Source organism: Artemia sp. Qi Xiang Cuo, chromosome 1 (assembly GCF_049724085.1).
Source record: "Artemia sp. Qi Xiang Cuo chromosome 1, ASM4972408v1, whole genome shotgun sequence".
NCBI lineage: Eukaryota > Metazoa > Arthropoda > Branchiopoda > Anostraca > Artemiidae > Artemia > Artemia sp. Qi Xiang Cuo.
In genome coordinates this window covers 2,002,070-2,015,947 of record NC_142794.1, presented here as the reverse complement: position 1 = coordinate 2,015,947, position 13,878 = coordinate 2,002,070, and the positions used below count along the sequence as shown (strand labels likewise).

The window sequence follows — 13,878 nt, the reverse complement described above, 5'->3', positions numbered from 1 at the left end:
AACGCTCCGAAATTAGATAACCAAAAAACAGGCATTTTCAACTGAAAGTAAGGAGCAACATTAAAACGAACAGAAATTTTTTTGTATATGAGGGGGGCTGCCCTTTCCTCATCCCTCGCTCTTTACGTTAAAGTTTAAATTTTTGACCTAATTCCTTAAAAACGACTCCTGAAACACAAGGACCGTTGAATTTTAATCAAAAGTATTTTAAAGAAATTTAAGACCTTAGTGTAAAGCGAGTGGCTTGAGGAAGGGGCAGTCTCCCATGATTTCTGTTCGTTATAAGTTTTAATGTTTCTCCTTACTTTCAGTTAAATTTTCAAAGAAAGTAATAAACGGATAAGCATGCAGTCTGGGTGATATATAGAATATCATGAGATTCTCAAATTGCAATATAATGATAAAAACATAATGTAAGTGTGTAAAACACAGCGACAGTGTCAAAAAAATGTTCAATTTTTAATAAAAACTATAGAAATAAAAATCACAATTTCAACTAGATTTCATAATCTGTGCATAATACTGATTTTCAGTTTCTTGTATAATTGGCTGGTAATTTTTCAACTCGTGTATTAGTTACTAATTGCTGATATAGCAGCTCCTTAGAATTGTCAGAAATGGGCAAATACCCGACTGATAGTTTGAGCCCGTTTATCCACCATCTTGAATATAAGCAGATTAATATATGTCTGTCTCTTCATTGTAAAACCAAGGGGCGATGTGACTATTACTAGCCTCTGAAAATGTAGCTCATAATGATCTTAATATAGTATTGAGGGCACAGACAAGTTTAAGGTGGGCTGCCAACCCTTTTAACAGTAATTCTCGAGATCGATATCCCCCCCCCCCCCAGAAAACAGAAAGTTGTACATGCTGAATATAAAAAAAAAAAACGTTAATTTCCAAAAACAAATTTTTGGTCACAATGTTCAAATTTATAATAGAAGGTTCTTTGGGCAAATTTTGAAGATCAAGGAATATTTCCTGAGGGGAGCGAAAAACCCAGAGATGAACTTCACGACCCAAATTGCCTAATGTTTTAGAAATATACCATCATCTGTCAGAACTAGGCTTTACACTTGCCTTTGAGAATTTTCACCTGAGGGGGGGGGGGGGTAGGACCATAACCTAATCTTAAAATACATATTTTAACTTTGTACATTTTAACAGATTTAGCATCTTACCTTTATCTGTCTCTTCATTGTTAACCCAAAAAGGGTTACAAAATACATCACTAGTATTGGCCAAAACACTGGGATGTTCAAAGCGTCGAAAAATGTACAAAAAATACCGATTAGAGTCGATCTCATGACGCCTAGCCAAAATTTAAACTCGGGCAGTCTTCGCATAAATGGTCTGAATTCATCCCGTCTTACATCTCTGGATGTACTTGGCAACCCAGGTGAATCATCTAAAAACATATATTGCTAATCACTATGCGTGAAGGCCCTATTCAGGCCAGAGGCCCTCCTACACCCACACCAACTTTTTAGCACAAAGGTTAGCCTAGTGTACCTATTTTGTACCTAGTTTGAACTGGAATCATGCAATAGCATTTCGTCTGCATGGAGGGCCAAAGTGGGTCCATGACTTCTCGCAAGGGCATAAACAGATGAAAAGAAACTAGAGAAGATACATTAAATATGGGTGAATAGCCATGGACTAAAATATACTTAGCTTCTATAATTATCTACAAGGTAGGTATAAATTGTTCTCAAACGGATATATAGTTATACATTTTCATTATTTAAGATTTTTTTTCCAATCTTAGGATTTTCCCAAGTAAACCTTGAGATATTGTTGAATTCCCAGTGACAGTTCTAATTATAGGTAATGACGTATAAAGGATGGGAGGAGAGTGGAATCTAATGGAAGTTAATCTGGAGGAGATGAAACAAATAATAGGATTGATGGTCGAATTCGTCTGGGAGCGATGGTCTGAATCTGCAAACATTTAAATTAGTAATGGTATATTTGTTGCTCTGACTTCTATATTTTATTAACTTATCACTGAAAAAGGGTGAGTTTCCTTCGCCATTAAAATAAGTCACGGCTACCTCTTTGCACAAAGGAGGATTGAAAACAGACCCTTCTAATTGGAGATTCATTTCGATGTTGTGTTTGTTTTCAAAACTATATGAAAAGGTTATGCATTGAAGATTGTACAATCACCCGAACTTATGTGGATTTCTTGTGGAAACACAGTTTGCATTCAGGAAAGATCATTCTACAATACATGCGGTGTCCACCCTCTCGCGTATTTTGTTAACTCTGCGCTTGAACGTGGTGATTTGGTGCTTTCAACTTTCATAGATTTTAGTAAAGCTTTTGATACTGTTGTTTTTAATATTTTATTCAACAGGCTACGTTGTTTAGGTGTTCACGATATATTTTAGTCTCATCTTACAGGGAGATAACTTAGAATGAATATTAGTGGTAGCAAATCAAGAAGTTATAGTATCCTTTGCGGAGTCCCACAGGGTTCGGTGCTTGGGCCCCTATTGTACCTTATTTACGTAGATATCATGCGACTTTATATACCAGGGAAATTAATCATGCTATTTGCAGATGACACTGTGTTTACATGAAAATTATATTGCGTGAATCTTTTCATTGAGAAGGCTAATCAGGCCCTAAATGAATTGATCTTCATGACATTTAGTAGAGTTGGTACTCCCACTCAGCAATGTGATGCAGTAGCACCAAAAGTGGCAAGAGGTTTGGGTCTTATAAGAAGGCTAGGGAATGGACTTCCACCAAAAATTCTAATGGTCCTCTATCATTCTCTTGATAACCCGTATCTGTCTTATGGTTATTTGCTATTGACTAGTTCTTTTGAGTCAAGTTTTAAGGGTTCAAATTTACAAAATAAAATTGTTCGAGCCTTAGGAGACTAAATAAAAAAACTTTTTTTTTTAAACTAAAAGTAAGGAGCAAGGTTAAAACTCAAAGCTAATAGAAATTATTATGTATATGAAAGGGTTGCCCCCTCCTCAATGCCTTAATCTTTACGCTAAAGCTTTTAGCACTTTTAAGACAGCTTCCTGTTCTAATTAAGCAGCCCATGTGTTTCAGGAGCCGTTTTTAAAAAATTGGGACAAACAATTAAACTTAAACAACAGGTAGAACAATAGGGAAATTTTTTACATAAGGCAAAGGAATGCAACTTTAAACGAATATTTCGACCCTATATCCAAGAGGCCGTCTTCAGCAAAACAAATGAAAAGAAAAAACGAAGAATATAGAGTCAACATTAAAATACAATCTTTAAAACTAAAACATTTTCTCAAAACAGTCCTAGCATCATTACTTGAGGACAGTGGAATTTTTTGACCCTTGGATATAGGATTTAAATATTTATTTAAATTTGCATTTTACTGTCTTATATAAAAATTTCCCTATTGTTCTACTTGTTGTTTATGATGGAAAGGCAGTGTGGTCTTCGTCGGTATTAACAGTTAAACTTCAGCGTAAAGAGCAAAATATTGAGGAGAAGCAACCTTTTCATATATGGAATAATTCCTGCTTATTTTGAGTTTTAACGCTGGTCTTTACTTTCAGTTGAAAAATTTATTTTTTATTTTATAGCTTTTCTTATTTAATTTCTGGTCGTTTTTCAAATAATGCCTGGTAAATCGGGCTCAACCTCCATGATAAATACACCCTCATGGGAAATTCCTCCGTGAAAATTTCCTCCCATGTGAAATACACCCCTCGTAAAATTCCCTCCAGACAGTTCCTTTCTTGCTGAAAATCCCCTCAAAAAACCAACAGAGATCAAAATCTCGATGAAAAAAAAAAAGAGACTGCGGCCAGTGGAGAGAAAAGACGAAAAAATGTAAAACAACGCGGATATTTCGCCTCTATCAAAAAAGGCGTCTGCAGCACGAGAGAAATACAAGAAGAACAAGATAAAAAACCAAACTAAAAACAAATAAAACCACCACAATATATATATATATATATATATATATATATATATATATATATATATATATATATATATATATATATATATATATATATATATATATATATATATATATATATATATATATATTCAACTGGCGCAAACTAATCCACGTAGGGAAAAGATGCTATTAGAGTTACTTCAGTGAGAACACCAGAGCAACTGAGGTTTCATTCGAAAATCCCCTCCTCCCATAAAAATTATTGCGGACGATTCAGCCTGAAAATTTCTCCTTAGCATACTTTCATTTGAAAAAGACTTTAATTTCTGTCACATCCCCCCAGTGTCATATTTTCCATAGAAAGTTCATCCCCAGGAAATGTCCCTCCTCTCAGAAAATCCTTCCTATGGAAACCCACACCAAGCACAAATATCCCCCCCCCGAAAAATGTCTGTATACTGCCCAATAACAAATAGTATACGCAAACAATGGGCAAATTCACGACTTACAGGCCTCTCCCCATGGAATTGAGGGGGTCATGTTACCTTTAAAGACATTTTTATTGGATCTTTCAACAATACTGAATAAAATGACACCTCACAATTTTTACCGGACGACTTTGGGGTAAAAAGGGGCGTGGGAGGGGGCTATTTGCCCTCCAATCTTTTTGGCAACTCAAAAAGAGCACTAGAACTTGTAGTTTTCGTTCAAATGTACCCTCTTCTGATCTTTTAGGACTATTATTTTGATACGATCACCCCTGAAAAAAAAACGGATACATGATCTTTCCTCTGGGGAAAAAAATAATAAAAAAAAATATGCAAATTTACACATTTTTGTTTATAGGACCTTGAAAATCCCACAGCAAGGTTCTCTGATACGCTGAATCTGACATTGTGATTTTTATTGAGATTCCTTGACTTTTAGGGGGGAAGGGTCTCCCTTTTCTAAAATCAAGAAAATTTTCTCAGGCTCCTTGATGGGTAACACTAAACTTGATGAATCTCATATATTTGCAATCAAACAGTTCGTGGTAACGAACTGTAAGTAAGGAGTGAACCGGCTCAATAGTAACCAAAACTTTAAAAAACGGAATTTTGATACCAGTAGATACATCAAAAGAATTGAATTTTTTTAATGCTGATCTTAAATATTTAAGGTTCATCAAGTTTATTCTTACCCATCAAAAGTTACGAGCCTGAAAAAATTGCCTTATTTTCAAAAAAAGGGGAAAACCCCCCTAGCAGTCATAGAATCTTAGTGAAAATCAAATCATCATATTCAGCGTATCAGAGAACCCTACTGTAGAGGTTTCAAGCTCCTATCTGCAAAACTGTGGAATTTTGCATTTTTTGCCAGAAGAAAGATCACGGATGCGTGTTAATTTGTTTGTATTTTTGTTTCTGTTTTTCCCAGGGATGATCGTATCGATCCAGTGGTCATAAAATATTCCGAAAGGGCTCATTCGAATGGATATTTAAAGTTCTAGTGTCCTTTCTAAGTGACCAAAAAATTGGAGGGCAACTAGGCCCCCTCCTACGCTCATTTTTTCCCAAAACCACTGGATCAAAATTTTGTGATAGCCATTTTGTTCAACATAGTCGAAAGCCTAAGAAATATGTCTTTGAGGATGACTTAATCCACCACACTCCCCGGGGGAAGGGCCGCAAGTTATGAAGTTTGCCCATTGTTTAGATATAGTGTTTGTTATTTGAAAGTATGCTGACGTTTTCAAGAAGGATTTTTTTCTAGTGGGGAGGGGGTCAGAGGAGTGGGCTACGTGGTAGGATCTTTCCATGGAGGATATTGTCATGGGTGAAGGGACATTGCTATGAGGAGGGCGCCGGATTTCTCAGCATTATTTTAAAAAACGATCAGAAATTAAACAAAAAAACAAGTTTTTTCAACTGAAAGAAAGGAGCAACATTAAAGCTTAAAACGAACAAAAATATTACGTATATGAGGGGTTCTCCCCCTAGTCAATACATCGCTCTTTACGCCAAAGTTTGTTTAATACCTTCAAAAAAGCTATCTATTCTAATTAAACGGTCTTTGTGATTCAGGGTCATTCTTAAAGAATTGGAACAAAATTCGAACTTTAGCGTAAAGAGCAAGGTATTGACTAGGGGGAGAACTCATTTACGTAATAAAAATATATGAATGTAGAAGTTCGTTACGTAAGTTATTTCATAAGTTACGTCGGATCAAAATTTCGAGAAAGCCATTTAGCCAAAAAAGTAAAATTAATATGCAAATTTCATTTTAATTATTCATGTACGTTGAGCCAAAATCAAAGCTGCATTAATTCAAAAACATTTAGGAATTAAATAAAAAAAAACAATTTATTTTAACTGAAAGTAAGGAGAGACATTAAAACTTAAAACGAACAGAAATTATTCTGTATATGAAAGGGTATTTCCCATCCTCAACGCCTCGCTCTTTACGCTAAAGTTTTTTTACTGTTTTAAAAATAAAGTTGTGAGACAGAGTCAAACTTTAGCGTAAAGAGCAAGGCGTTGAGTAGGGGACAGCCCCTTTCATATACGTAATAATTTCTGTTCGTTTTAAGTTTTAATGTTGCTCCTTACTTTCAATTGATAAAACTTGTTTTTTTATTTAATTTCTGACAATTTTTAATGCCATAAAATTTGAACCCAACCCAACCTTGGAGAAATACCCTCCCCACGGAAATATCCTCTAGAAAATTCAATCCCAGTGGAAATTTACCCAGCACAATTACCCTTAACAACTTCACGCGTAAAACTGAGACGGAAAAGAGAAAGCAAGACATAAAAATTCTTGCAAATTCCCCCAGATTGTAATTTCCCCTGACAACCCACCCCCAGGAAGCTTCCCTCCCCTTGGAATATTCCGCCGTGGAAAAAAATCCAGAAGAAAATTCACCCCCCCCCCCCATCCGAAAATGTATACATACCTCCCAATAGCCAATACTATGCGTAAATAAAAGGAAAATTTTATGACTTAAAGACCTTTCCCATAGTTATTGGGCCTTTCAAATATAAAGAACAAAAGGTCTATCTCAAATTTTGATCAGACGATTTTGGGAAAAAAGGGGCAGAAGAGGGAGCCTAGTTGCCCTTCAATCTTTTTGGTCACTTTAAAAGGTATCTAGAACTTTTAAATTCCGTTCGAATGAGCCCTCTCACGATATTCTAGGACCACTGCATCAATACGATCTCCCGTGAAAAAAAGAAAGAAGAAAAACGCATCCGTGCTATTTCTTTGGGCAAAAATACAAAATTCCACATTTCTGCAGATAGGAGCTTGAAACCTCTACAAACAGGTTTCTGATACACTGAATCTGATGGTGTGATTTTCATTAAGATTCTATCACTATTAAGAGGTTCTTTCCCTCTTTTTTGAAAATTTGGCAAATTTCTCAGGCTCGTAACCGTGAATGGGTAACACTAAACTTAATGAAACTTGTATGTCTGAAATCAGCATAATAAGCCAATCCTTTTGATATATCTATTGGCACCACAATTCCATTTTTTAGAGTTTTGGTTGCTATTGAGCGGGGTCGCTCCTTACTTACAAGTTCGTTACCACGAACTGTTTGATAAAGGAAGCAGATCATGTTAGCCAGCTCAAGAGCAGGTTGAAATGTTACCTCCTGGGAAATTGCGTAATGATTTAGAATTCTTTCCGTTTTGTGATTTTTGATTTGTAAGTGAAGTCTGAATATATACTAATAGATTATAAGGATGGAAACAACCATCATATACAGCCCAATGGATTCCCCAGATGATTGTTGAAAGATGACGTAAGCGTTATTTTTGCTAATAAATTTATTTGTTTCTCTCTCTCTAAAACACACCCCGACATTAGTAAGAAAGGCTCTTCAACAAAGTGGAAGCAGAAATAGGTCAGCCTTCTTTAAAATACCAAGCCCATAAAGGAACCAATCGCCAAATGGCTTTTTTAGGGGGGGGGGTTGCAACAGCTATGGATCTTTGTGGCCTGAGCTTCGTGAGTCCTCCCACAATAACAATAATGACATGCCAGAATGGTACTTGTGCATTATACCCACTCTTTTCAAATGAGACGCGGCAGTTACCTGGACAGATGCCGTAGAACAAACCCGTTTTACGGGATGATTCAACACACTGCTGTAGATTTATAGCGTGGTTTTAATTGCGTATACGATATTTAAATTATTGTTTTTTGGTTTTTTTTTTGGGGGGGGAGGAGGAAGGTACCTTGGTTAGGTCAGGTTACGTATTTAATATATGCTATACTTTACCCCAAACCCCTAATGTGCAAATACATATCCCAAATTTGTTTCTAAACTATTCTATATTCATCCTATTTTAGTTTATTTCATTACCATTAACCAAACTAGCAGTATGTAAAAGAGTGTGTATAATGCACAAGTACCGCCAGATTCCCGATGGGGCGTCACCAATTTGGGGCAGCCAAATATTTTCATGGCGCTTACATTATTTAGAAAACAACAATCATGAGGCACACTAATATCCATGAATGGGCGCCTGCTGACATTGCACGATAAGCTTATCTGAAATAAATTGCACCAAAATTGAAACAAGAGACGATGACAACTATAATCGTCTGGATAAATGGTAAATACGACGGAATATTGAAACAAAACGAAAGATTTACAAATGACTTTTGAGGATTTAGCTAAAACCATTCGCCGGCCGATTTACATATAAAATATTTCATAATTAATATGACTTTAAAATAATTCAACAGGCTAAAGATCTGTTAGACTACGGACAAAAAAAAGAACCGTATACACAATTGTTAAAAAAAAAGATATCATCTCTCCTTCCCCCAAACTCAGAATTCAAAGATTTATAATGCCCCTCGGTATTGGTGCATTATATAAAACACACCGCTATACACGAAAGAAGTCAAGTTTGGTTAATGTTAATGAAATAAAAATAAAATAGGATGAATGTATAATAGTTTAGAAACAAATTTGGGCTATATGTGTGTACATTAGGGGGGGGGGGGGGGGTAAAGCATAGCATATATTAAATACGTACCCTAACCTAGGCACTTACCCCCCCCCCCTAAACCCCAAAGAACAACAGTTTAAATATTGTAAACGGAATAAGCAATCACGCTTTGCAATCCATTTTTCTCTTGCAAATACCCGTTTGACGGGTTTCCATTTGTATTTCCTTGTACAGTCTGTAGCGTTGTGCTAGATATAATATACCAGTACCTGCCCCTTCCCCGAAAAAGATTACTCATGAAATTCGTACCCTTTTAACAAAACCAACTGAAAATATGGAAACTATCCGATAAAATATACTCACTTATCTTAAGGATTAAGGCATAAAAAAGAAGAAGAAAAACATAAACTCTTTTGCGAGCATCCGAAAATCCACTGACTTAAGGTTCCTTCCCATTGAATTTCGGCTTTCCGTTCTCCCCTTCACACTGAACTCCGTAAGCCTTCCGTAAGACTCATAACCCTCCGTAAGACCTTACGTTAACGTATCCGTAAGTCCAAACGCAATGCTAGAGGTCTGACGAAAGAAGTTGAAAGTATTTCAACTTCTTACGTTTACGTTTGAGCAAAATGGAACTTAGATGAGAAAATATTTGAGTTTGCAGAAGCTGGAAAAGATTATATAGCTCAAAGTACCCTGTTTTCAAGGACAAGCAATTTAAACTAAATTCTTTGGAAAGTCTGAGCCAAGTTTTTCATCAGCAGGAAAGAAAGTAGTAAGTATAGACTGTCTTGATTTGTGGGCCTAGCTAGGATAGGCTATACTTTGATAAATATTGCTAGTTTTTTTTTTAATTCTTTTTGGGTTTGAGGTTAAAATAAAACCTTTTGTGGTACAGTTAATCATTTAAATGATATTTAGGAGATTAGTTTTGTAACTTAACTCAGGATTTAAAATGTTCTTTATGAGGTTGAAGCAAGAATAAATTTAGATTAGGATCTAACCTACTTTGGTACATTTAAATGGATAGTTTGATCTAGCTTCTCCACATCCTCTATAATGAAAAAGATTTAGGATCATTGAGAAAAAATAAAGACTAAGTTAATTTCTTTGGCAATTTAGAAGTTTTATATAGGCTATCTTAGGGATATATCCAGGACCATTAGGGAAGATAAGGTGCACTGTCAGAAACACATGTGATAAAGGAAAAGAGCATAAAACAAGGAATCTAATGGTATATTTTTAAGTTTATTAAGCCATTTTCTCCTACAAAGCTGCTGATCTGTAATGCTACCTTGCATTGTATTGCCATTCCCCATGATTGGATTCACTATGGGCTATTTAAGGCTATTTGTTTTTTCTCAAAATAATAAAACTACAATATTACCTAAGTTTTGATTGGAATAAGTCCAAAAATATTACAAGCATCAATGATTTGCAAACTTTTGTTTATAACATAGGCAATAGGCTATATATTTTAAATTATTTTTTTACACCAACGCTTTATTTACATTTCCAGCATGTGAATATTATATTTATGGAATTCACTACAAACAGCATACTCACAGTAGGCAAGAACAATATTTAATGTTGTGTTGAAATATATTTTTATGGATTTATTAGCACTGGTAGACATATCAGCTAACAAACGTTGTTAAAAATTTAAATGAAGTATTACACCATTTAGCAAAAAGATTTGAATGACATAGTTGAAAGTAATGTTTGGTCATTATATCCATGTAATGTGTAATCTTTAAGAAGTTTGTCAGAAAGGAAGGAAAATATCATAGAAAAACATGAGCTTTGAAATAAAGAAAAAAAAAGAGAATAGTAAATAAAATGTCATCATTTTCCCAAACACTTGAGTATGGATTTTGTCTTCAAGTAAAAGTTATTTTTGAATAACATTAGTTGTTCCGAAATAAACATTAAAATTTGATACAAACACAATAAATTGTGTTTTATTTTAAACCTTCCAATCAGGACACTGAATATGCTTGGTATTTTGGCACATCACCAGCATGTTTTAAGCGACACACAACTTTGATAAGCAAGTGGACATACAGTAGAGTCTATTGAGCCTTTGTGTATTGAGGTATTATAGTAGTAAAGAAATGATATTAATTCAGTTAGTACCCTAACAAATGTTGTATAATTGGGTGTAGGCAAAGTACTTGTTTCAATAGATTTGATTTAAGGCACAGTAAATTTTACTTCTTGTCTAAGTGATCCTTGACTTTCTGTGGCTCAAAAATTCTTTTTTTGTTGCTCCATAGAATTAATTAGCTATGGAGTTCTTGCTATTGAGGAGAAAAATTAACTAAATCTCCACAATATATTTTATGAATAAGCTGCAATAAAAATTGGGCTATAAAATGAGTATGTTTAAAGTTTAAAAATTGAAAAATTTAGTAATCATTGTTTTTTTTTCTAGTTAATGAGCTTATGGAAAGAAGGGAGCTTGAGAACCTGAGAGACCACTACGTCTACCTAAAGAAAAAAAGGGAGATCTACAAGTGGATCTGGTGCTAGTATAAGCTTAAAGCCAGAAGAACAAAATTGTGTACAAAGAATGAACTTACTTTCTGAACATATAATTGAAAGGAACCATAAGACAAAAGGGAACACTGTTCAAGATGAGAATATATCAGTGGACATTTATTCAGAGTGTGCAGGGGGTGCCCACAATATAACTATGTTGAAGTGAATGATGCTGATTTTATTACCCTTAGTGAAGAAATTCTCATTGACAATCAAACAGATATCCAAAGTTCCCAAGCTTCTAGTAGGCAACAAATATATGCATCAACAAGCCAAAATAAAACTCATAATAGAACAAAGACAGGGTCTAGAGATCAAACAGACCTGAAGGAACAGCAAGCAATTGAAAAAAAAACAGCAATGAACAGCATGATCTGGAGTGGTACTTTCTACAATCTCTGTTATCTAATCTGAATAAAGAACCGGATGACTCAAAATTAGAGTTGCAGATGGAGATCATGAAGGCAGTTAAAAAATACTTTAACCATTCAGTGTATTTTTAGTTTTATAGAAGAACTTAAATAAAGCTTTTTTTTCTACATTTAAGGTAAGCATTAAATTATATGAAAAAAATGTCTTGTAAGTCTAAAAAAAAATAAATATTCCAGTAATATGAATAATTAATAATAATAACACTAGTACCAGAGTAAAAACATGATATAAGAAAATACTTTTGACATTTCTATTGCTTTGTTTTGAAATGTAGTAACTGGTTCTAGATTTCTTTGAAAAAAAAATCTTACAGCTATAATTAGGTGTCTTAATTCTATGGAATATGGTGAAAAAAAATGAAGAGACGCTTTTTAACATAAATCCATTAAAAATGTGTAAGAAGACATGCCTGCCATGAAACTGAAACTAAAGAACAAAAATAAACAGATTTAGAGAAATTTGGAAACTGCCATGCTGTGTCCTTTCCCTTTGCCAGTGTTCACTTCAAGAGGTTAAAAAAAAAGCCTGAAGCCCCTCTAAAATGGCATCAGATCAAAATGAAAAGTATACTGATGGAGTTAGTATGGTCAAAAACCTAGAAAAAGGAAATCACAGCCCCCTTCCTTACACAACAAGGGAAACCACTTTTTTGCATGGGTAGCGCTAAAAATTGACGTTGCAGTGTGAAGGGAAGACTTTCGATGTGAAGGAACATAAACGTAAGACCCGTAAGATGAAACGTAACAACCTTAGGACTAAACGTAACGTAAAATCTTACGTTTTCAATGTGAAGGAACCTTTATTGTAAAAGCCCACCGGGTGAACCGATTCCTGTTACATAACATCACGAGATTAGGTGGATACCCACAGCATTCCATTACTGACTTAGGGACAAGGTGAGCACACTACTCCCATGCCTTTTTTATGCCCACTTTCAAAATATAATATTCAGTTCACCCGCAAGTGCAACAAACCCCACCCTACCTGACGTTCCCGTATATAATCCTAATGAATTAATTTATCTGGTGTTTTGCGTATGTCAATGGCTTGTTTTCTTCGTGACCGAATTCCATGACCCGTCGAAACCATTAGACCTATTTATCTGATTGCAAAAAAATTCGTATGTGTTGGATATCAAATTTTATCTAAAAATGACTTATGAATGCGGATAACAATGAAAGTAGACATGAAAATGTGATTAATAAAGACATATTGTATATTATTGCAAATATTTGTCGTTTGTGTTTTATGAGCCTTGAACAAACCTATAACCTAGGGCTACATATGGGACCACCAGGTGGAGGTGGGGGGGGCGAGGGGGTGTTCATTCGAAAATGGAGCGGTTATTATATTTAGAAAGAGCATACAATAGGTATCAAGTAGCACTTTCATCTTTTCCCTATGTAAGTAATCGAATCATGTGTATGCTTACCCGTGATTATATTTATATTAGTGATTGGCCGGGTGTTGCGAAAAAATTATCAATTGTATAAGTAAGAGTGAGTACCTGCTCGCATTACTTGATAAGCTTATGGGATTACAGATTCTTTCTAAACGTTTTTAACTATTTTTTGCCAGTTCTGGAAGAAATGAATATCCAACAAAACTGTGTTTAGGTTGTAATTAGTACAGCTAAGTTCTAACGAATACAGTAAATTTGGTCGAGCAAAACGACGAAATGACGTCTCAATCCGGCATCCAAGGCCGTAACTCAAATTTCTGTTCGGGGAGGGGGGGATACCAATAACACCAAAAATTTGTCTATATGCACTTTTGTTACGTTTTTATGAGTCGTACATATTCCAGGGGGGGGGGGTAAACCGCCTAAATACGGCCTTGCGGTATCTATATCGAATTAAAAACCAAATTCTGATCTTTCACGAAACTATACTTGTATAAAAAAGGGAAAATGTTATTTTAGACACATATCTGAAAGACGAAATTTAGCTCTTGTTGGGTTGTTTACGACTAACACATTTTCTACTCCAAATATTTTGACTAAGTGTCAGAGAAAAATTATTTCCAAATATGGATTAGAGTTGTCTAAAAAT

At 34.9% G+C, this 13,878-nt stretch overlaps 1 protein-coding gene across 1 annotated transcript in view; it reads right to left on the bottom strand.

Moving 5' to 3' along the window:
- The window catches only part of LOC148955896 (protein RER1), a 51,608-nt gene that overhangs the window by 1,812 nt on the left and 35,918 nt on the right, over positions 1-13,878 (bottom strand). Inside the window, exon 4 of the mRNA XM_089093010.1 lies at positions 1,185-1,411. Within this exon, the coding sequence (XP_088949136.1) occupies positions 1,185-1,411 (227 nt within the window). The remainder of the gene's footprint in view (positions 1-1,184; positions 1,412-13,878) is intronic.